The 23386-nt window shown below is 35.4% G+C and overlaps 3 protein-coding genes across 12 annotated transcripts in view; 2 read left to right on the top strand and 1 right to left on the bottom strand.

The window, feature by feature from the left end:
* LOC110375179 (HEAT repeat-containing protein 3) overlaps positions 1 to 13441 on the top strand; it is a 49087-nt gene extending 35646 nt beyond the window's left edge. The window contains exon 9 of the mRNA XM_064043587.1: positions 13431 to 13441. The gene's annotated coding sequence lies outside the window, so the exon portion shown is untranslated. The remainder of the gene's footprint in view (positions 1 to 13430) is intronic.
* On the top strand, positions 802 to 9793 carry LOC110375156 (heat shock factor protein). 10 transcript variants are annotated; one of them, XR_007510446.2, is made up of 11 exons: positions 802 to 1074; positions 2032 to 2490; positions 2592 to 2795; positions 2885 to 3083; positions 3168 to 3804; positions 3978 to 4046; positions 4533 to 4638; positions 5332 to 5403; positions 5716 to 5791; positions 6263 to 6934; positions 7659 to 7676. XR_007510446.2 is itself a non-coding variant. In XM_049836609.2 (11 exons), exons 1-11 carry the CDS (start codon positions 970 to 972, stop codon positions 7835 to 7837), a joined length of 2184 nt encoding a protein of 727 aa, XP_049692566.2. In that variant the 5' UTR covers positions 802 to 969; the 3' UTR covers positions 7838 to 9793. The 10 variants fall into 10 exon arrangements, 9 of the variants coding, with proteins under 9 accessions (XP_049692566.2, XP_049692567.2, XP_021188843.3 ...); XM_049836609.2 differs by having other exon boundaries at positions 6857 to 6934; positions 7659 to 9793; XM_049836610.2 differs by lacking the exon at positions 3978 to 4046 and having other exon boundaries at positions 6857 to 6934; positions 7659 to 9793.
* LOC110375131 (F-box/LRR-repeat protein fbxl-1) lies at positions 10079 to 13244 on the bottom strand. The gene is made up of 3 exons (XM_021333130.3): positions 13087 to 13244; positions 11072 to 12808; positions 10079 to 10981 (listed from the first exon to the last, which is right to left on the bottom strand). The coding sequence occupies exons 1-3, from the start codon at positions 13117 to 13119 to the stop codon at positions 10733 to 10735; spliced, it is 2019 nt and encodes a 672-aa protein (XP_021188805.3). The 5' UTR covers positions 13120 to 13244; the 3' UTR covers positions 10079 to 10732.
* Positions 13442 to 23386: the final 9945 nt, after the last annotated feature.

The following is a 23386-nucleotide window of genomic DNA, read 5'->3' as shown; positions in this document are numbered from 1 at the left end:
CTTGTGACGTAGATAATTGTCCAAATCACAAAAAAAAATGGTCGTCCGTTAGAGCAAGGTCTGGCGAATATGGAGGAAGACGAATAGTTTCCAACTGCAGTTCCTGAAGAGTTAAAACGGTTTATTTTGCTGTATGAGGCCTCGCGTTGTCATGGAGCAATAGCGGTGAAGGTCGATTCATGAGTCGTGGCTGTTTTACTGCTAATTTTTTCAACATTATTCGGTGTTCGGCTGGGTATCTGGGTAGTTTGACTAGGATCGGCGTTCACCGTCTCTCTTAATTTCTCGTTAATCACCTGTCAGGCGGTCTTTCTCATGGCTCGTTCTTCAAGTCGAAGTTTCCACCACGAAAGCGTTTAATCCAAAATCGCACGGCGCGTTCTTTAGCAGACACCTCTTCAAATGCAGCATTGATATTGCGGGCTGTTTCTGCCGTTCAATCCCGCGTCGGAACTCATATTCAAAAATTACTCAAATTTTCGCAGTATCCATCTTTCTTGTTTAAGTTGAATAACAAAAACAATTGAACATCGATAATCAAATGTTTCACATTTTTTAAAAGAAAAACATCACAGAAACCACGTGAAAAAAGTTCCATTCGAAAACCTCAAACCATGAAGACTCTATGGCAATTCAAAAACCTACTAGAATAAAACGGCAATTTCATACTTTAACCCCTAATATTTCCGTCGGGGTAATTTACTTTATTTCTTAAAACGGAACGCATTTGTTCCTCATGATGTTGGCAAACATCTGTGTTAGTGTGAGTTGACTGCATAGATACAGTGTAGTTATTATTGCAAATTACATCAGTGTGAAAAGAAATTTTGATAGTGTGTGTTAATAATTAAAATGGCGATTTGAGAATCATATTCTTGAGTGTTATTATATTATTTGCGTAAAATATTGATAGAAGACTTCAAATAGTCGTTTTTATACAGCAGTGTTGAATATTTAGTTGAGTTTACCATGCGTTCAGTAGTAGAAATTGGGGCCAGTGTGCCTGCGTTTCTAGGAAAATTATGGAAACTGGTCAACGATACAGAGACCAATCATCTGATTTCCTGGAGCCCTGTGAGTGTTTATAATTTTGTATGAATCTTAAAAATATGTTATTTATGTTTAAGTTAAATCTGCTTTGGCTCTGAGGAGTGATATCGCGAGATTTCCCAATAGAAAGTCATTACGAAAACAACCTAAAAATGTTGCAAGTTGACAGACTGCCTGTGAAACTTGATAAATAAATAAATAGTTTACAGGTCACGTTTTCTACCATGCTCTTGGGCCCTGACGTGAATTGATAGGCGGCACCTACTTAATATTTAAGGCTGAGGAAACATTTCGGGCCTTTCTTGATAGCAATATGTTTCGCATGCACTTGTTATTGATTGTTTATCTATTTATGTATAATAGTAGGTATATACAAAACACTCAAACGACGCATTTGGACCAATTAAATATGTTTTGACCATAATATGGGTGCTTACATTTTTACTAGTATTGACTTAATGTTTTTAAATCTTTTTATTGCTTGTTCTTCAATATGTATTATAAACAATCTTGGCATATGGACAATAACAAAAAAAAACTAATGAATTCTAAAGTTGTGTAACACAATAAGTAAGTTATATCGCTAGTGTTTTTAGGTTTCCTTAATGAAAGTTAGTTAAAAGATTTAGTTTAATTTCACAGTTTTAAGCCAGTTCAAAGTAAATATTTGGCTATAGTAGATTAAGAGACAGTATAGTGCCCTTTACTAAACTTATCACCAGCAATGATCTTGGAAATTGGACTCTAACCATACATTGGTTAGAATTGTGACAGCAAAATGAAAGTTTAGGTAGTGAATGACACTATCAACAATACATGCAGGCTGTGTATGTCTGTTTGGTTTGTAGTGTTTTATAAACTAATAGACCCGTTATTAACCTGTTTTAAGCAGGACATTAAATTGAGTACCTATTTGTAAGTTCTTTCAAAGAATCTTATTATAATGTACCATAAATGTATGTGTTCCTTTTTCAATTACAGGGCGGGAAAACATTTGTCATAAAAAACCAGGCAGACTTTGCAAGAGAACTCTTACCTTTATATTACAAACATAACAATATGGCAAGCTTCATTAGGCAGTTGAATATGTATGGATTTCATAAGATTACTTCTGTGGAAAATGGTGGCTTACGATATGAAAAGGACGAAATAGAATTCTCACACCCTTGCTTCATGAAAGGACATGCATATCTTTTAGAACACATTAAAAGAAAGATTGCCAACCCAAAGTCAATAGTAACTAGCAATGAAAGCGGAGAGAAAGTACTTCTGAAACCAGAGCTGATGAACAAAGTGCTGTCTGATGTGAAACAAATGAAAGGCAAGCAGGAGAGTCTGGATGCCAAGTTCAGTGCCATGAAACAGGAAAATGAAGCTTTGTGGAGAGAAGTTGCTATTCTGAGACAGAAGCACATAAAACAACAGCAAATTGTTAACAATGTCAGTATAATTATGTTATGTAACAATATACAATTACTTGGCCAAACCCAAAAATTATTATGTGTAGATTTTTATAAAAAATGTTTTGCATATTTTTTCAGCTTATTCAATTCCTTATGTCACTGGTTCAACCAACTAGGCCACCCAATGCAACTGGAAACAATGTGGGAGTAAAGAGACCATACCAATTGATGATCAACAGTGCAGCACACAATTCTGGTACAGATGGATCTTACCCCGGTAGATCAAAGAACATGAAATTAGACAGAGATAATTTATTGGATGAGTTAAATGAGGATAATTTGGTTAGTTTTACACTCCATTTATGCATTGTTTACTTTGTAGCTTTAATACCTCATTCATTTCTAATACTTTGATCATATTCACATTCTAGGAGGATGGACCTACCATTCATGAGCTGGCACATGATGATATCATGCACAATGAAAACACTCAGGACTCCATGCCTGGAAACGATTTCATCACAGTGGATATACCTAACATGACAAATGCTACCACCAGCCATAGCCCAAATGACCCCTCTGCCTCCATATACCATGTCACAATGGAAGATGGGGATGATGCTGAAACAGGTAATTACATATATCCAGTTTCCTCCTAATTATTATTAGTTTTTTTTCTCAGTTTTTACTTTATAACTTATTTTAATGTTCCAGGTGCAAACCGATTGGTATATCCAGTAGCACGTAACAATGGTATGAATAGGACACCAGAAAGCATGCCAATCATTACATCAGCATCTCCAACACCACTCGCAACTTCTTCAATGGACCAGAATGGATTAGATCAAGTTGTAAACAATGTGATGGGCTCACCGTCACCAATCGTTGTAAAAGTTGAGGGACACGTGCCAACTAAGACGAAAGGTCGTACCAATCCTGCAAATAAGAGTACTGTTACATCTGCAGGCAAAAGTCTATCATCAGGAAACTACAACACATTAAACCCATCAGCTGACTTGAAACTGCCAGCAGAAATCTTTGCCAGTGATGATTCAGTCAGCGATGCTGGAGTAGCGGCTGCTGATGACCTTAACATGCAAAATGCACTCCAAGATTTAGTTGATGAGTCCCTACTATCCACATCAAAGGATAAAATGCTTGGTGGTATCAATATTAAAGTAGAAAGGCTAGGAGAACCATTAAAAGCTAATAGGAAATCTAAGAAAGGTAACAAAAGTACTGAAAACACCTTGAATTTGGCTGATATTAAAACGGAATTCCAGGATGACTTTGATTGGAACAATATGACTCTAGCAACTGTCAACAATAACACTAATAGGTTCCAGACAAGGTATGTTGATATTACTATTACTTTTTCATGCACTATTTAACTGTAGACCTTCTTATTTTCATATTCCTGAATTATTAGGTCTATCAATGTTTATTCTCAATCATAATGTATTGGCTGTTATGAGTGGAGTTTCCTTCTTATGTGTATAATTTGAATGTGATTTCGATATTCAGGAATAGGAGAGATAACCTCAGCAAAAATCGGGAGGAATATTCTTCCCTCTTTGGAACAAATTCAAACAAGTATGTGAAATATGATAATAATTACCTTGCCTTACCAAGTTTACAGGCGTGGACTTGTACATTTCATCAAAGTACAAAATTCTTAACTATGAGATTATTTGTATTTAATAAGTTGGAAATGTTGATACAATTTGCTTATTTGTAACATAAGGTTAAAAAAAGGAATACTGAAAGGCTTTGCTGGTAAAATTAAATTAATCATTTTGGTTAGTTGTGCATATTCAGCTTTTGTTGTATGGTTTGGTGTAAAAATGTATACTTTTTTAAGGGCTACTTAAATATATGTATATAGAGTATACATTTTTATAGCTATTTGTAATTTTCGATCATCAAGCGCTGTACTAATTCAAGTAGATTAAGACACTATCTAACTATTTAAGCAAATCCACAGTAAAAATATGTATTAAACTTCACTACTAAACTTTAATGTATTATGAATATTTGGTTTAAAATGTTTTTGTTGATTGTTCATCTTAAATGTTTCAGGAATGATATTGATGATCATTTGGATGCTATGCAAACAGACCTTGAATCGCTAAGAGACCTGCTACGAAGTGACAGCTACGCATTTGACACCAATACGTTGTTGGGGGTATGTACATGAGTCCAATTGGGTAAAGTTTGCTTTCATTTAACTAAATCGACAATAGTTTTTGGCTCTAAAAGTGTAGTTTTTGTAGTTAGCACTTTTCTACATCTCAAAGGTAAAGAAATATATATTTTGATTAATAAATACATACTAAATTATCTATTCCAAACACTATCACCAATAAGAAATAAAAATATGTATAATTCACAAAAAATATGAAGCAACTCTTCCAGGTATATTTAACGAGAAACTAAAATCATCTGTTGTTGACCTCTGAGGTATAGAATACACAATATCCCTTTTAAATAATGATGAAAGTCACAAATTATTATGAATGCGCCCTTTGGAATCGAACGCACACACACATAGGTTCAATCTGCAGCACACTGTAAACATTGATATTTTAGATCGTTAGGTTGGTAGCGCTGGCAAAGTCACGTTGCAGCCAACGTGTTGGGACCGCGTGTAGAGCCTTGTGCGGCACTTGCCGCTCTCACGCACACAGACGTACGTAGAGACCGGTTCGAATAGAAACGATATAGTAATAATGTTAAGACTGTTTGATTACACAGTGGGGTCTTGTCTTTATAGGTAGATTATAGGATTTATTAGATATATAACATTTATTTTAAGAAAGCGACTTAAACACGAATAAATAATGGAAAGTGCATAAAATGATTTTTGTATTGTCCATAGACTCCTGATGCAAGAATATTACCTTCGATGTCTCTCGCTATTCCTTCCTGTCAGCCTACATCAAATAATTATGTAATAGTTATATTTAATTGGCAGGACTAATAGATGCTAGATAAATATGATTAATGGATATTTTTTGTTGACTAATATTGACAGTCCCTTTCATTATCGTAGTATGAGTAACATTGATGGTTTTGATCATTGTATGAAGAACTAACGCTTATCACGATAGTTATCTACATACCCTGTGCATGTTGCCAAAAATATCGATGTACTTATTGATATATCCGTCATTTTATCTCGTATTATCATTGTCATACAACATATATTTTTTGTGATCGGGTCCTGGAAGTGGTTACTAAATTTTTTATCATGCTATTTCAGCTATTTGGGTCTGATGACCCCTTCTACGGCCTGCCCTATAACTCGATGGAAGACAGGGCAAAATCTGCTAATAATGGTGAGTTTCGTTCTTTAATTTTTTGACTGATTTTCTCCACAAACATGCCTGCTAATATTCAAACGAAGCAGTTTCCAATGTCTAAATACTTCGTCATTCTAACATTGAGAAGCATTAATTGCATTGGGCAACACCAGGGTTGCTAAATCGCTCATAATAACACATAATATTTGCACCAGCAAATAAAACCAGGTAATTATTTCACTTACTCAAACATACACCACTCATTATACACCAATAGAGCTTGTAGAAGTTGAGTGATTTGGGCACAGTTGCAAATAAGCTTATGTCCAAGGTGTATGCTAGTCTTGTTTGATGATTATGTATGACAGAGTATATACCTTACCTACAACATCACTCCAACCAAAATGCACACGCACGACTTCCATCAACAAATCATTGCGATCTCAAAGGCTAGAACATATCTGCATGTGTTTTCAGAGTTATATTTCACGTTTATGTTAATTGTAGATACAACCAAACAGTATCCGATGATTGATTTTGATTGGCTGATCGGTAACAGCGAGGCCTCCTCTACAAAGTAGCCTGTTGCTACATCAACTTGCAAGTTTTCAACGCTGACCGCGTCTCAGCCACGTGACGTGGTGGATATTTTTGGTAAAGGGTTAATATAGCCGTGGTGTTCTGGTCAGTGCTACGGACGATAGGTAGACTGTCGCGACAAAAGTGACTCGATTAGGGGTTCGCTATCGATTGACTCAATTCGTCTCAAAAACGCAATTTGTGCAGAACAGTGTAAATTTCATATCAATTTATATCAAAAATTTTATATTATATGTATGTAAATATTGTTATCACAACTTTAAGAAGATTATAGTTGGGGAGAATTAAGGCTCTACAGTTTACTGTGAGTTATTGGGAATAGACTAACGCACAATGCCACAAAGTGGTTTAATATTTAAGATTATCATTTTTGCCGCGACATACAGACAATTCCTTCTGTGAGCATTAAGTGTACGCCTAAGTTATCTTGTTAAAATAAGACAGTTTAAATCTATAAATGTTATATTGTTAACCGTAATTATATTTTATTGTTAATTAAAGCAAAGAAGCAGAAAGGTGAGATTTCGAATGTAAGCAGTGACGACACTCGCGTCCAGAACCTGTTTACTGAGGATAATGGTAGTAATTCAGCTCTCGCATTCTTATTGCAAATGTAGAATTATAAAAATATAATTTTGCACGATTTAACTGTAGACATTGATTTACACTCTGAAATTTTAAAACTGGAACCGATGATCCAAACTTTAGTGTCCTGCTGTATGCTTAAGTACATGTTAGTGCTTATTTTTTTTCAGAGGCAATTATGTTTTAAGTTATACTTCATCATCGGTTTCTGAAATTTACGTTAGTATTATATTGTTTATGTTGTCTGAGAAAGCGTACTGCATTATATTTACTTCAATTATTTTTTAATGCTACGCGCTGATAGTACCATTACTCTACAGCTGCATTTCATAGCGTTTAACTTTATGTTCATTTTGTTTATAAACTTTGGGCGTGGGTTGTATGTATATCGTACGTAGTGATCTAGCATAAGTTTGATGTTATGTTATAGGTATGATATTGCTCTCAAACATATACCTATTTAGTATTAAGGATTGACAAATATATTTTTATGTACTATTTAGTTATTGATTGCTTTTAAAGTATTCGCATGGTTGATTATGACATTGTTATACCTATAAAAAGTTTACCATTATTGTTATATGCTATAGATAACGTAGATCCTCTAGTATTTTTAGGAGACCTATCTATAATTCAATGTTAGTATGTAGTTAACTGCAGTCGGTTTATAAGTTCATATTTAAAAAATATTAATAATATTTTTTTGGGCAACTTTCAGTTGAAGGGAATCAGCTAATCTCGTATACAGGGAATATTCCAGACTTTGAGGATATAAACATGCCAGATCTGGAGTGCGATAATTCTCAGGAGCCTTGCGTGTTACCCAGTCCCAGCAGCTCGACGCTAAACACGCCGCAGATGCAGATACGATCGCCCTCCTTTACTCTGAAACCATGAGGAAAGCCTAAAAAACGGCGACACAAGAAGAAACGTTCGTCCAAACAGTGAAATTCTTAATATTTCACTTTAGTTAAACTTGTGTGTGACTGACTTTTATAACTGATTAGTGTAGTCTATACATGTAGCCGAGAAAGAAAAACAAAAATAAGATATACAATTAGATTTAGGGGCCGTCATCACAAGTTTTCATTGGTTTGCTATTTAGACGAACTGATTCAGTGAAAATATTTTACTATGTAAACTTTTCAAGAAAGACCATAAATAAGTTTATAGTTATCTGCTTGGACACTGTTTTCCATAAACAGAGCATGATTTATAATCTTCTGTTTTTCTAAATAGATGAACCTTTGATTTGATCAAGAACTTACAAAATTTAACCAAAAAAAGATAGGTATAAGTTGTTTCAAGGAATATTGTATCGATTTGTAAAATAATGCAGCAAGAAAAGCTTTATCTAACATATATTAATACTTTGACATCAATAATATTGATTCGCACATGCAACCTCAAAATTTACTGTACGAAATCTACACAATAGTCTGATGATGGGTATTTATTAACTTTAAATTATAATATTCTAGTTGCCTGAATATAATCTCGTATATTGAACAAAAACTTGATCCAAATATAGGTTTTTATATAATATGGATTTTGTAAAATATTAGGATAGTAATATGTATTTATATCTCATGACTGAGGTTCATTGCACAGTTCGAATATAAGTGCTTCTAAACATAATAATTACAAGTGTAAATGGAACTTATCCCCACAAAAATTAGTAATAGATGATAGCATGTGATTTTTGCTACAATAGCTTCGGTGCCTTATAAGAGATTAATAGTTACAGTGATGATACAGTATAATGTATCAGCGGCTCTGCATTATTGGTATGTTATATCTGCGAGGTAAAATAACACCAAGCTTTGTCGTGGATCTCCGAGTACCTACGTTATTTGGCTCAAAAATAATTCAAAATATTTGTAACACACAAATCATATAAAAGATTAACAAAAATTGGTGGGGTTTTCCATGCGCAGTAGAAATTACTAAAACTTTATCAGTATGTTAATACAAAAATTTTGTTAACTGATTACCATGTCAGGTGTAGGGCTTTATTTATTTTGGTGCAAATGAACCATGTTTTGTTTATTATGTATTTAAATTGAGCAGTACAACTGCTTTTGTTAAATGATTGCACAGGGATATTTAAAGAAAATATTTACAAAATATAAATTTATGAAAGATTTTTATAATGATTCGCTCATGTCTGTACTATAAAAAATCACCTATGTTGACAGATTATATACTTTGTGTATATAAGATATAAGTATATAATCATTAATAGATATAAATGTTGTGTAAGTCTTAATTTTAGAGTGTAAATTAACCAACCCTCCTATTTTGCGGTACTTTTATTAGTACACATTACGAATTCAGAAAATTAGAAAGTATTATTATACCTTCATGCATTTCCGTCGTGCTCAGAAGTAGGTATATGGAATATTATGTATGTTACATATTTAAATAGTGTTTCTAACATCCCACTATGAAGCAGTGATGTCGTAAAAAATGTAAATTAATATTTTTTTTATAGGAAAGTTAACCAACAGAAAAGTTTAGAATTGTACATCTTGTATAGGTCCTAAATCTTTGTTCCTCCAGTTGGAAAACAGCTTCTTATAGGTCACTGTAACTAAATCTGATAAGTTACGTTATGACTTGTTAATATACTGCAGAACTACATATACTTACAAATTAATTAGTATAACTGGTATACAACCACAATAGCATTAGTAATAATTTTATATACCACAGCCATTGTATTATAACATTAAAATATGTTTATGAACAAAGTTTGGTAAGATTAAGGTTAAATCAAGTATGTAAGAATACATTATCTATGTTTATAATAAGGTTATTTTTAAATTCAATGTAATAAAATATTGAAATTTATTTTCTTGTCTTTTTTTTACTATACTATTCCTTCATCTAAATTTTAAAACGATAATTTAGATAATAAAGTTATTAGGTACCTGCCCAAACACACACCGTCAGTAGCACAAAGCTCCATTAAAGTTAAAGCTTCTTTAAATCTATTGCTGACTCTTTCTTTGTCAACAAGATAAGAAGTGTCAGCAATAGATTTAAAGAAGCTTTAACTTTAATGGAGCTTTGTGCAACTAGCGTTTTTGTACACTCCTTGAAGTTCGGATAATAATGATTAATTGAAACACACAATTAAGGGTTATTTTTTTATTGCAAGGCATTATCCAATTTGTACTTAAATAAAAATATATAGGATGTTATCACAGTATCTATTCATTCCTGTTCCAGGAATTTATTTAATTTAAACAATAGTTACATTTTCATTCTACTCGTTATTATTAGAATATTTAAAATAATTTAACACAACATTACATAACCAATAATTAAGGTAAATATAAATAGTTTACAGGTAAAAGTGAAGAGAATAATTTCAAGGTAGTCTACCTCCAGTTTTCCGCGTTCGTAATTTCATTCATTTTGCCTCTAGTCTCATTTACAGACACCTTGGCCTTGAAAAGTCGACAGTAAAACTGATTCTCTTTAATTACATTTGAACTAGATGATGACGTAGAGTGAGCAGACTATTCTAACACAATCACAATTCTATAACTTTCTATACAACATCAAAAATAATGTCATTAATCTTCGAGGTACTTGTTTGCTCACAAACTTGAAAGGCGATATAGATACATTTATATGTAATTACACAAAACAGCTAGCTCGATTGTCTTGACTCTAAATTACAACAATAAACTATTCTGCAGATTAAGTGTCAGTATTTACTGCTTGGTGCCTTTGACATCAATACCTATAAATGCTGGACTGCAGTCGAATTTGAAGTCTAGTCTAGTGCAAACGTAGTTTCCTCATCAATGCAGGCAGAAAAGCTGGGGCTGGAGCTCTGTTCTTTTTTCCATCTTCTATATATGGGCCTGGCTTAGACATCAGTATAGTATGCAATGACGATGGTAATGACCCAATGGAACACGCAAGATCTGGTGACATGTTGCGGCATCCTTGTACATCCAGGAATTGAAGTTTACAACAATGATTGCTTATTGCTTCCAACGTTTTATCTGACAGCTGATTGCAACCCTGAAAAGTTACAAGTGTTGTTTTTATAACAAGTCGTAAAATGAGATGGCACAACCATGTCTCAACTCACAAAACTATTATGTCACTTACCCTTAGTTCAAGTTGTTTCAGCCTATGCAAACCTTTGACAATTTCATTCACAGCATCATCTTTTAAATTATAGCAATCTGTCAGATTAAAATATTCGATGCTGGGACAATTTTTGACCAAATGTTCAATTCCATCATAAGTGATTTGTTGACATCTACTTAAGTTTAGATTAATAAGTTCCTTGAAATTAAAAGCATATGTCAAGCTTACATCAGTTATTCTATTGCAGCCACTTATATCCAGCTCCCTGAGGCTTTGCATGCGAGCTAAGGAGTAGCCTGTGTAAGAATCCATAGTTAATTTTTCACACATTAGCATGACATCTCTCTTCCTTCTAGCATCTCGAACTATTTCTTCTTCAGCTCTGGATCCCAAATGAATTTTAGGAGACATGTGCGATTCTTCAATGTTAGACATAATTGGACCATCTTCTCCCCCTTCTGTTTCAACTTTTCCCATGCCAGTTAACCCAGCATCGGAAACTTTATCACAGTGACTCATTTTCAATGTATGCAGAAACAATTGATTCTTAAAAATGACTTGTATAGATGTATCAGTTACAGCATTGAAGCAGTAGCTCACATTTAATATTCGCAAATTGGGAAGTCGCTCCGAAATCATTATAACTCCAGTTTGATCTATATTTAGTGAATTGATATCCAGTTCTTCAAGAATGGGATTTTCTCCCACACAAATGCCTTTTTCCAGTCCATCTTTAGATAGCAGCTCACATTGTGATATATTTAAAGACTTGAGTTTCTTTAATTTATGGAGTTCGGCTATTCCCAAATCTGTGACAGCTCGACATCTCTGAATATTGAGGTATTCTAAATTGACTAGATTTTTACATATATGTACAAGAGATTGATCAGTCACACGAGTGCACAAACCTATATCAAGCTCTCTTAGAGAGACCTGATGGTTAGTCAGAGACAAAATGCCAGTATTAGTGAGTTGATCACAGGAATGTACTTGTAAAGATTCAAGCTTCAAATCTTTCACTTCTGACAGAGATTTGAGTGCAGCACCATCAATTAGAGTGCAAGAAAAATGCAAGCGTTTGATATTTTTAGCTCTACTTACAATTATCTGGAGTATGAAATAAAAAGTAAGTACACTTTCAGATGGGTTTTGGAAGATATCAACACTAGGAGGGTAGAATTTTTTAACTAATCCAAGATGAAACTGCAAGGAGCAGGCTGAGAGGTTCAACTCCTCTAGAACTGGAGCAGCTGATACAAATCTATTGAATAAAGCATCCGTCAGGTACTGGTTTCCAGACAAACTCAAGGACTTCAAGTTTTCAAGATTTTCTGTTAAGAATCCTTCACTCTTGCCTTCTAATAGACGTCCTGACATAAAAAGCTCTTTACAGTTTTGTATATTCAACGTTTCTAGATTTGTACACTTTTGTAGAATATGGACAAATACTTTTTCACAAATATCACAGTTCCTGAGAGTCAAGCATTGGATATGTTCCCCCATTTTATTCCAGAATTCATTTTGTTTGCTTGTTATTTCCACTTCATTAAATAAATAGTTGTAATATATAATAGGTGATTCTTCGAATATGGTCAGCGGTGAGGATAATTCATCAGTTAATACAGTTTTATAAAATATGGCAACTTTGTTTTTCAAGAAGCTCTGATCATTTGCAGCCAAGTACCATGACCGGCATGTTTCACTGGCAGCTTTCCTATCAGATTTTGGTAGGTACTTGAATAGATAAACTAAAACCTGAAAGTAGTTTAAGCATTTTAAAAATATACTGCAGGTATCAACATATCTATTTTTAGTAGAAGAATTAAAATATTAACATGATTAGTCTTATCAATTTGTTTACAACGCTTTTAATACATAGATCAAAATTTGGGTGTACTATCGACAAAAGAAATTTTATCTATACGATCGACAATCACGTGAAAAAAATGATCGTATGTACAAACAAAGAAAACCCTATTAAAGCTATGAAAGACGGAAGTATTGCAACAATTACAATGTGAAAAACTACGAACCTCATAAGGCAGCTCCATTTGTTGCGTTTCCATGAATTGTAAGTAAGAATTTAATGTATATTGTAGGATATTTTTTAATTTACCATTTGTTATGAATGTAATGAAATCAAAATTTATTTCCGTGTTTTCGACTCCTTTGACATTGACATTTCAAGGTCGCAAACTGACAACTGACATTGACGTGCGTGTTTTTTTAGTTTGACCTAAAGTCTTTTGCGCATTTTCTAAAAGCAAATTGATTTGAGCGTGCAAAAGCGATATCTTTTTAGAAAATCGTTTTTGTGGTATGTAATGATTGTAGTTCACAACTTATGAGTTTATTAGGTTTTGTAGAGTGACATGAGAGCTTGGGTTTATATAAGAACTGATTATTTTATGGACTTCGCAGTCTTCATAAAAAATATATTTGAATACTAGCCGTTTTCCCACGGTTTCAACCGCGTCCCGCGGGAGCTACTGCCCACACCGGGATAAAATATAGCCTATGTTACTCGCAGATAATATAGCTTTTTAATGGTGAAAGAATATTTAAAATCAGTCCAGTAGTTTTTGAGTTTATCCAATAAAACCAAACAAACAAACATTTTCCACTTTATAATATGAGTATAGATAAACAGTAGCTCCGACATAGAGAGTTAATTTATGTTTTCTCGTTTGGCGTATGATGTGGTTTGGTAAACATTAATAACAATGACGCCAAAAAAGCAATTTTATGCCATTTAGTTGCTCGCCGCCAATTGCCACCACGAGGAAACGGCAGAGCTCTTCGCAGGCAGAAGTAGCCTCTAATGGGCTTTTCCTATTTCCAAAGGTATTCATGCGTATGTTTAATAAAAAAACCCGTGCGTAGCGTTGTGATTGATATGTGAAAAAAATAATTGTTGAGTAAGTATTTCCCATTGTACTTCGTGCTCATGACTTATCAGGAAACTACTGTGTTTACCTCGTACAAGTACTTTATCATTGAAGTACCTACTATTGATTATTTATTGTAATCATCAATATTTGAGAGTTCTTTCATCGGTATCATTAGAAGCCGACCCCAACATAATTGGGAAAAAGGGTCGGAAGATGATGATCAGTATCAATAATACTAATTAGCTTTCACATTTTCTGTTTTTGTATGTGTTTCAAAACTACTTTTTTACCTTACCTTCGTCACGTCACATTGCCAAAAATAATGAATTATAGCGTTTTCACAACAGCCGATTTAGGAAGCGCGCATTTCGGATAGTTCATATATATGTATATGTATATTTATTCTCATTTACGTATGTATTCCACATTATATTTGCTAGCATAAATCGAAGGGTAAAATCAAATAATGTCAAATATCATCCTTTTACAGTACCATTAACTACTTTCTATACATAGGTATACCTATCGCGGATGATACGCTGTGATCTTTTATATTATTATGCCTATCTCCGTCATGTACTTCGCTTGGCTCCGAACATACACAAAAAATAGTTCTTATTATTTTTTACCAGCATGCCGTACGGATTGCTACGAGTACTACGCCGTAGCAGATCCAAATACAAGGGTGCTACGTGCAAAGGATAATAAAGATAAGTTGTGGATTAAAAAATCGTTGAATCAAAACTATAGGTGCCTACAGCTAGTTTCTTCATCAAAAGTTAAAGCCAAAGTAAAAGTCAAAGTAATGTCTGAAGTAAAAGTAACGGTCAAATTCAATTTTTCTATTAGTTTTGCTGTCATTTTAGCCTTGAAAAAACGAATTTGACCGTTACTTTTACTTTAGACATTACTTTAACTTTAACTTTTGATGAAGATACTGGCCGTAGGACTTAATTCTATTTTATTGTCAGTAGTGAGTGTTTTAAAAACGGTAAAATACGCAATATTGATATTGCGATGCGTATAATTATCGTGATGATGTTTCATTAATGCATCTAACACAGTCACTATATGAAATAACATTCGCTTATTCATATTAGTTGTTAAAGTTGTAACAACGAACCAATGGTAGCCATAAAATACTATAAACCTTTCAAATTAACGAAACTATACCTCCTACAAAAATGTTAATATCGCTCAATATTCACTACTGAAACGTAAGGAAGGGCTTCCCTAAAACACAAGCGGGGTGCAACGAAGAAAAGGCAAACATAGTTCGGGAGCACATGTCTTGCGAGTTTGCGCAAGGTTACAATATTGTTATTGCCACTTGTTGGGCGCCAGTAAGCTCAGTTCGCGGGCGACTCGCGTGTCGCACGTTTCCGCGCCCGCTCCCGTCCCACCGCACTTTTACTTTCCCGATAAACTTTACCGCTACTTCATAAAGGACGTATATGACTGTGAAAATTAATTTCTAAGTGTCCACAAGGTGAAATGAAGTGATCGGTGCGTTTTTGCGTTTAGCGCTGAGATCATGTCTCGAAGAAAACAGGCTAAGCCGAGATCTCTTAAACGTAAGTTTATTAAGATAACTATTAGTGCTTAAAAAATTGTGTCAATTTATTGAACATTGATCAAAATACAGTTTTAGTACGTTAGTCCATAAGGTCAGCTCTGTATTCAAAGCTGTCTAAAAGATTGTTTATCTACCCAACATCACGTAAAAATACGCTTTCATTAAGGCACCTCATTCGAAAGTTTTCTGTAGTAATTACAACTGGACTGATTGTCAGATCTTCTAATATTTTTAATGCTAGATGTAAACCTCTTTAGAATTATTATGCCTTACCTTCCGCCGGTAGTTATTCCCGCCCCGTAAGGATACTCGTACATATAGGTGCTTTTTTATTTTCATGATTGCAACAAGAATCGGCAACAATACGGTAATTCCCAAATCACCACCAGTCTCCCCCTTGAAGAATGTCTGTTTGATCAATTGTTTTGAAAATACAATTTTATCCAATTGAACGGAAAGTCTTTTCAGAATGTGAAAACAAAACAATGTTAACATTCAGGATTATGCATTTATTTAATTGATAATCAGTTAGGCACGTGTCTACCTACTACTTATCGAGACCAAATTTTACCATACTAGGTATACAATAATGAAAACAAAAGCCACTTAACATAAACAGCACACACATACATACACATATACTTACCAAGTTTCGTGTTTAAACAAACTTGAGTTCCATCCACAACACGTACTCTAATATAAGTAAACAATTAATGGGTCGGCGTCAATGAGAGGGCGTGGGTCCGAGCTGATGGACGGGCCGCGGCGCGATGCGGTCGCGGCGCCCTAATATGAACGGTTTATCAGTGACGCTCGCGGCCGCTGGCTAACATCGCGCCAATGTATCTTCGGCTGCAGCCAGACTGCAGGCTTAAAGGATGACCTGTCGTCATCGCTGACGCAGTCGTTTCGTGGTGGCGCTTGAATCACTGGATAAAGTTGAATGCTCTTTTACTTATTTTAGGGCTGTCAATTTATAAGAGTAATCAGTTTGATGGTTCAGCTTGGGGCATCGTATCAAATATAGCATCCGTCGTTAATAGATCGCCAGTGTATTTTTGACATCTAGAATAGTTTTTAATGTTACCGTTGTCAAAAGTTACATAGCATCATCCCTGGAGCAATCACAGCACAACATAATATGCTTTCGACTGATTCGACTACTTATTATAGCCATTGACGCCTTCAGACAAATTACCTTGTTACATTAATGGAATGTAGATGTAAAACAACCAAAGCGTCATTATGATATAAAAGTTTTAAGATGTTTTTCTTAAGTTAATTATATTAGAATTTCTTACACAACATTTTTTTTAAAAACAAAGAAAAAACAGAGTTCACACCCCAAATATGACTTCAAACCACCGCAACACCATTTAAATAATACGTAGATCAGTTGTTTCACAGTTGAGTAAGTAGAGAGAACAATGTTATTTGTTGCAGAACTAACAGCTATGTAATGTAGTAACTTTATGTATCGATCTAGTGGCGTCTAGTACTTTCGTAATGCGTCCCGTGGGGACCGCGAGGATGCTGCGACTCTCTGGCTGGCTCTTGGGATACCTAATGCAATACTAGCTCTTCAGTACCAGTGTATACGTATAACGCACTCTCTACTACGGTTTCATTGTACATTTCTACGTTGTCGTTGTTTTGTTGGATTGTAGGTTTAGCGATGTACCAAGCAGTGTGTGACTTGGTTTATCACATTAATTTTGGTCCACCATGCCATCCAGGACAAGGGATACCTAAATAAGTTTACCTAGTCACACAAAAGTTTAATACGTATTTAATTTAAGTAACTACCAATACTCTCCCGATCTATATGCCTCTAGTTATATGTACTTTTAAGGTACGTTTATATAAATGTTATTCAGATAGGTATCTTGTACAATCATTTTTTTTTATATCTGTTTGTCTGTTTGTTGTATTTTTTTTTATTAATATCGAAAAATGGGTATTCCTGAAAGAAAAGTTGCCAATAATATGTCAATTTTTTTTCATTTCATATTGATATTTTTTATTTCTTAAGAATAAGTAAAGAGTTCGGTAGTCTGATAAACTAAAAGCGCTTACCGCGAGTCCTGCACCTTCTCACTCCAGTCTGAAAGAATACTGAATAAATCAGCTACAATAAGGCACGTTGCTTCAAAAGCCATGCTTATTGAAACAAAAGTGGTACACTAGAAACTCTTGAATTCTAAAAGGTAAACAATAACACTTGCGTCTATATAAACACAGTTTTCTTCTGATTATAATTTGATCAGTATATCTGCTAATACTCTGCGTCCGTTGCCAGGTTACCCGTTACCTCGCTGGGGTCCTATAACACGTCAATTTCAACGGCCCGTCCCTCATGCGGAGGAATTAAAATTTTACATCCAGTGAAAATGTTAATCCTTCCCTGTCCCAGGCATACAATAAAAAGGAATGGCCGTATCTTGAATTGTTTACTCAACTTCGTTTTCTACCTGCTGCTTTTAAGGGCTTTAATGTCCAGCTTTGTAGCGAATTATGATGGAAAAATGTAAAAGGATTTAAATACTTGGCGCAAAAACTTGAATGTGCAGAAAAACCTGAATAGCATATATATTTTTTTTATTAAACAACAGTTGCTGAAACGCATAATGTTAAATCTAAAATTGATTTACACATTTTAATCGTGCTTAGAAAACGCTCAGTATTTTATTAAGAGCGCGAGATACGAGTACCTAATGGTCGTAAGTAACGTCACACAAACTCAATAGTCCAGATTGCTGAAATATTCAAACGGGTCCATACTATGCATAATTTGTAATTACATTATGTACGTAACATAACGGATTGATCGGGGGTGGAAGGTGTAAAGATCACAATAAACCGTATGAATGTTTTATTCGAGGTAAAAGCTTCGGATGGACGTATTTGTAAGCCTTTTGAAGAGGGTTAAGTCAATTTGGCTTTGAACGTCAACTTTTTTACTGGGCTTATGTGCTCCGCTGTTTAGACTACACTAATGCAGTTGGGATAACTTAATTTTCAAATTAAGTCCTGTTTTGTATTTTTTCCCGGTTTTGGCATTTATTTATCGTGAACTTGTTGTTGGTACTACATTTCGAATGAAAAGCTGTCTTTTCTTTCCGTATTTACTCTTATCTATTTTTCTATATTCCGTATTTATTAATTAACAATGATTTAGAATAATCTTCGGCAGTGATTAGCTTGAGCACCGTTATGTGTAAACGTAGAGATGTTGATGACTACACTAGGGCTATCACGGGGTGCCCACAGAGCTCGTAGTCAATTTATGAGTTAAGATTAAGGACAAATGTTTATGGTTAGGTGAGCCAATCTATTTGAAAGTCTTTTAGATCCATAATAAGATGGATAATGTTGGTTTAGTAAAGAAATAAAATTATCTGAAAAAAAAAATATGGTCTTATCAGCACTTTTCCTTCAACATTTGTTCTACAACTGAAATATATTGATTATTGTAGACCTCGAAAATCCAGCTACAGTAGCAGCCCTAGGTGTTGCGCGTCCATAAAACTTGTAGAGGCCCCGCAGAGAGTCGCCGGGAAATTTCCCCTGGGTGGCGCGCACCTCCCCAGTGCCTCTGGGAAATACGCTAAAGCCATATCATAACAGTTTTATGTTGATGTTGACCTCTCATCTACTGCTGGCGTCCGTGAGTTGCCTAATCGATGTAATTTGCTTCACTACCCTCTGTAAACTCTGAAGATTACAAAATTGATAAGCCTTACAATGTTTTTTGAAATTGCCAAATGAAAATCTTTACTTAAGAAGTGAAGATGTAGGCAGCTGCTTCTTATTTTCAGCGAGCTTGTTCTTTTGAGACTTACAGAAACAAAATAGCTTCCTGCTACAACTTTGGTTTTCCTGGATAAGGACTTTTTTTGAATGTAAAAATAATAAAGTTTGTAAAACACACATTCATAAGATTTGTTACAACATTGTTGGCGTGTTAAATGTGGTTCACTGTCGCATCCTTATCATAATTAAATTAGACATACCTATGATGTATTATGTAGCCTCGCTACCATTCCACATGGAATTTGTATGAAATGAAATGACACTGTTACATGTTTTATATATTAAAGTTCGCGCATTGGATAAGTAAAACAAAAAAATGAAAAACATTAATGCAATCTGTTAACATGGCGTGGAATTCTCTTCCAAATCCCAGTCGACTGTCATAAATCACTCACGTGCTTCGCGCAAAAAAATCCATAAAAGGTAACAATAATAATGTGGGCTAGGTACATTATGAATCACATTATGATGATTTTTAATATCATTGTGTATATTTCACGCGCTGTGTGAACATATTACTGTTCTCTCATCTTATGAAGGTGTACAGCACCGTGCGTTATGTCGACTAAACAAATCAATGAGAGATATAAGAATTGAGGAAGTATTTTCATTTTTTAAGTTAATTGAACAATTATTTCATGCGATTATTTGATTCGATTTACTTACCTACTTGACAGCTAGGCACCAGGTTCGGTTTGTTGTGTTGGAAAATGTTGTTCCTTTTGAGGAACAGCGTGCTATTAAACGTCTGATTCTGTTTTGACCAATAAAAAGTAGTGTGTCTAACGGTTGGTTACTAAGCACCTTTTTCAGTGGTATTAAATTTTACTGAATAATGAACTGATAAACTACCGATCGCGCCCATAGGACGTTTAGACATGTTAAGCTGATCTATTTATAGCTGAACAGTTTCAGAAGCTTAAAAACTGTAACTTATTGTAAAAACAAACAGTTAATCAACACTGTTCCATAACACAGCTATAATACCAAGATACTGACATCGTAATGCTTTCAGTAAGAGCCAGTCTCTACGTGGCACTCAGATATAATCTGATCTTAGAAGGTTTCAGGAATTATTTACAGTACTCATGTGGTTTAACAATTTTCTGAGAGTCGCGAATAACAGTATCTGTTAAAAATATCACGGTAGCGTCGTTGTGAGCGGGGACTGGGTGGTGGGTAGTGGGGGTTAGTCCCAGCGGATGGCAAGTTCTCGCCCGCCGCCCACGCGGCGTCCCGTGAGGCCTGGCCCAGGCAGCCGCGTGCCGCCTGCTCCCACGGGACTTCGCCCCCGCTACCTCGCCCTGCGCCCCGCCGCACCGCCCCGCGCGCCTCGCTCTCTAAGGAAAACACCAGCTGAGACGTTCGACTTTTAATTGATAGCTAACTCTTAGATACATATCTTGACTTGCGTTTTACAATTCAGTCGGAGTCTACTGGCTTATTTTCAGACTTTTCATTTTAGATTGATCTGAAGAATTAACTTTAATGTACCTATTTGCATAATGTGTTGTTTCTTTATATGCTCCCAGTTTTCCCGGAGTCCAGTTATATTGGTATGGCTATATTGACTGGCTCGGCGTTTGCTAAATAATTTGTAACCGAAAAAGTGCAATTGATCAGAGTCATTGTCAGGGTCTATAGGACAAGTACAGGAGATGCCAATACTCTCTTGAATCTTATCAATGACAGTATCAGCTGATCTGATGAAACAACCCCAATACCCGATTACGGAAACAGACATGCATAATACATAGGCGATGTAGACAATGTACATGTTGAGTGTACATTAGTTAACGATGTACGGGCGCGGGCACGAGCCGGCTGCCCAGGTCCAGCCGGCACCTCGGGGATCCCGGCCACTCAGCTATTCCCCCTCGACATCATACCGACGCCTCCGAACACATTAAAATTACAGTTTCCAAGGATATACAACTGAGCGAAACTACAATGACTTACGTCGAGATGGGATTGTTATTATTCCTTTGTGCTCCCCGAGTACTTAATCAAAATTATTAGGTACGTACCTACAACATTTAGTGCCGCCCGTTGAGTAGGTTAATGCCTCCTGTGCTACGCTTTACCTAGATGGTGGAACATCTCTTCTAAAGCTTTATCTTTAAAATTATTCAGTTACAGTAACTGTTCAGTTTTAAAATCATTCCTGTTTCATTTTATTAGACTGTTTTCCTCATAACTTAGGCGTTAATATCGTACCATGTGATGTTCCTCAAAGTTTCAATAATTGCTAACCCTGAAATTAACGTCTCCCAAAATGGAGCTTTACTTTTTATAACAGTAATCGAGACATTTCAATTTTTTAACTAGAAAATCAGAAACATCGTCCATAGAAGTTCATTTCATATACGCAATAGCAATACGGTTAGTAAGAAAATTGAATTGGCGTCGGTATCGGCGCGGGCGGCTCTTTGGTGTCGAATGGTTCCCGCGCGGCACATTGTGCGCTCGAGTTATGATGGGCTATCGCGATGGTGCTAAGATGACTCCACGGACCATACCTCGTTGTTCTCTATGAAATTGCTGTGTTACGAACTATGCATAACGTTTTTGTGTGGTTTTTGAAGTCTTTGTTGATTTTAATGAGCAGCTTTAGATGAGTGCTTGTTTCAAAAACTTTCTGTAACTACCTACCTCATAGAAACTGCCTATACATATTGGATACGTATGAATCCTTATTAGTGTGCCAACTGATTTTCAGCTAGCTTCCCACATTTCGAATGGGAGATTTTTAATCAATAAGTAGGTATGTTAAAAGATTGTTTTCGATTTTTTCAGTAAGATCCACCATGTCTGTGATCTTTAAATCTCCGTAAAATATAAACGTAAGATTTGCCTCGTGACAAAAAGAAGGTTATATCTGTTAAAATGAATCATTGTTTAAGTTATAATCGCGTAGATTACCTACGCACGAGTACGCTCTGAAGTTCAGTTACAAAATATTAGGTCTGTAACGTCTGCCGTAAGTACTAATATCGCCTCAGGGAGTGTGCGGGTTCCATGGCATTGCTAGGATTTTGCCTCTGGCCTGCTTTTGATGAATCGATGGACATTCCCCCGGGCCACTAGGCCGGGCTGGCTCCCCGGGGACTCCGATACTACGCTTCTCTAGCCTCTGCTCATCTAAATATGAACGTACACCATTGTTTTATTTATGCGATGTTGGAGAAAGGCTTAATCATGGAAACCTCTCCTTAATATAATGTTTCACTACAACAATTACAGTCGGGCTAATAATATTGGTTAATGTCAAATAAATTAGATTTTGGGAATAATTGGTGACTTCCTGTTTCCGTGCTTATCACAGTTTACAGGGACAACAAACCGGGAGTGACGATTTTTCCGTAATGTCCACAGCTTTGTGTTTAATTGTATAATTCGAAGTGTTGTGTGCGGAGCGAGGGCGCGGCCGCCGGGCGCAATCACGCCACCGCCCCGCGCCCTGCCGCTGCCTGCCTGTTAATTATGTCACCAAACTAGTTCCTATTGTGGATTTGTGTAACCTTATTAAAGTGCCATGGAAAAACTCATTTGTATTGCCAGCTTTCGACGTAATGAACAGGTCGTTGACTGTTGTCCTGATTGCGATGGTAATGATTGTAGCAAGCAACGATGAACGATAAAACGCAATCAAATCTATAAGAACAGAAAGCTTGTTGAATCTATGAAATAATGATATAATTCAAAGTCAAAATTCAACAATAATATTTGGGCGGGTCTTGTTTTAACATTATCATTATTACTATCACCCGAGTCGTTTACTGAAATTGGAGATACACTATAAGATTACCATAATTGTAGATAGAGCAACGTGTAAGGGGATTCTCGACCTCCCGGTGTCCGCTCACGACCCGTTCTTATTGTGAACTGTGTGATATCGTCACTTTACAAGAAAATCCTACCAAATTGTCAAAACAACTATTGCGTTTTGAATTGGCCACTTTAACGAAATGTAAGATAAGGCTACAGGTAATACTGTAGAAAGACATTAGATATGATGCAGGTTAGTAAGGCAGTCAGCTATAACAATTACTT

Source organism: Helicoverpa armigera, chromosome 3, assembly GCF_030705265.1.
Source record: "Helicoverpa armigera isolate CAAS_96S chromosome 3, ASM3070526v1, whole genome shotgun sequence".
NCBI classification, from domain to species: domain Eukaryota; kingdom Metazoa; phylum Arthropoda; class Insecta; order Lepidoptera; family Noctuidae; genus Helicoverpa; species Helicoverpa armigera.
This window is presented reverse-complemented; position numbering and strand designations above follow the sequence as displayed.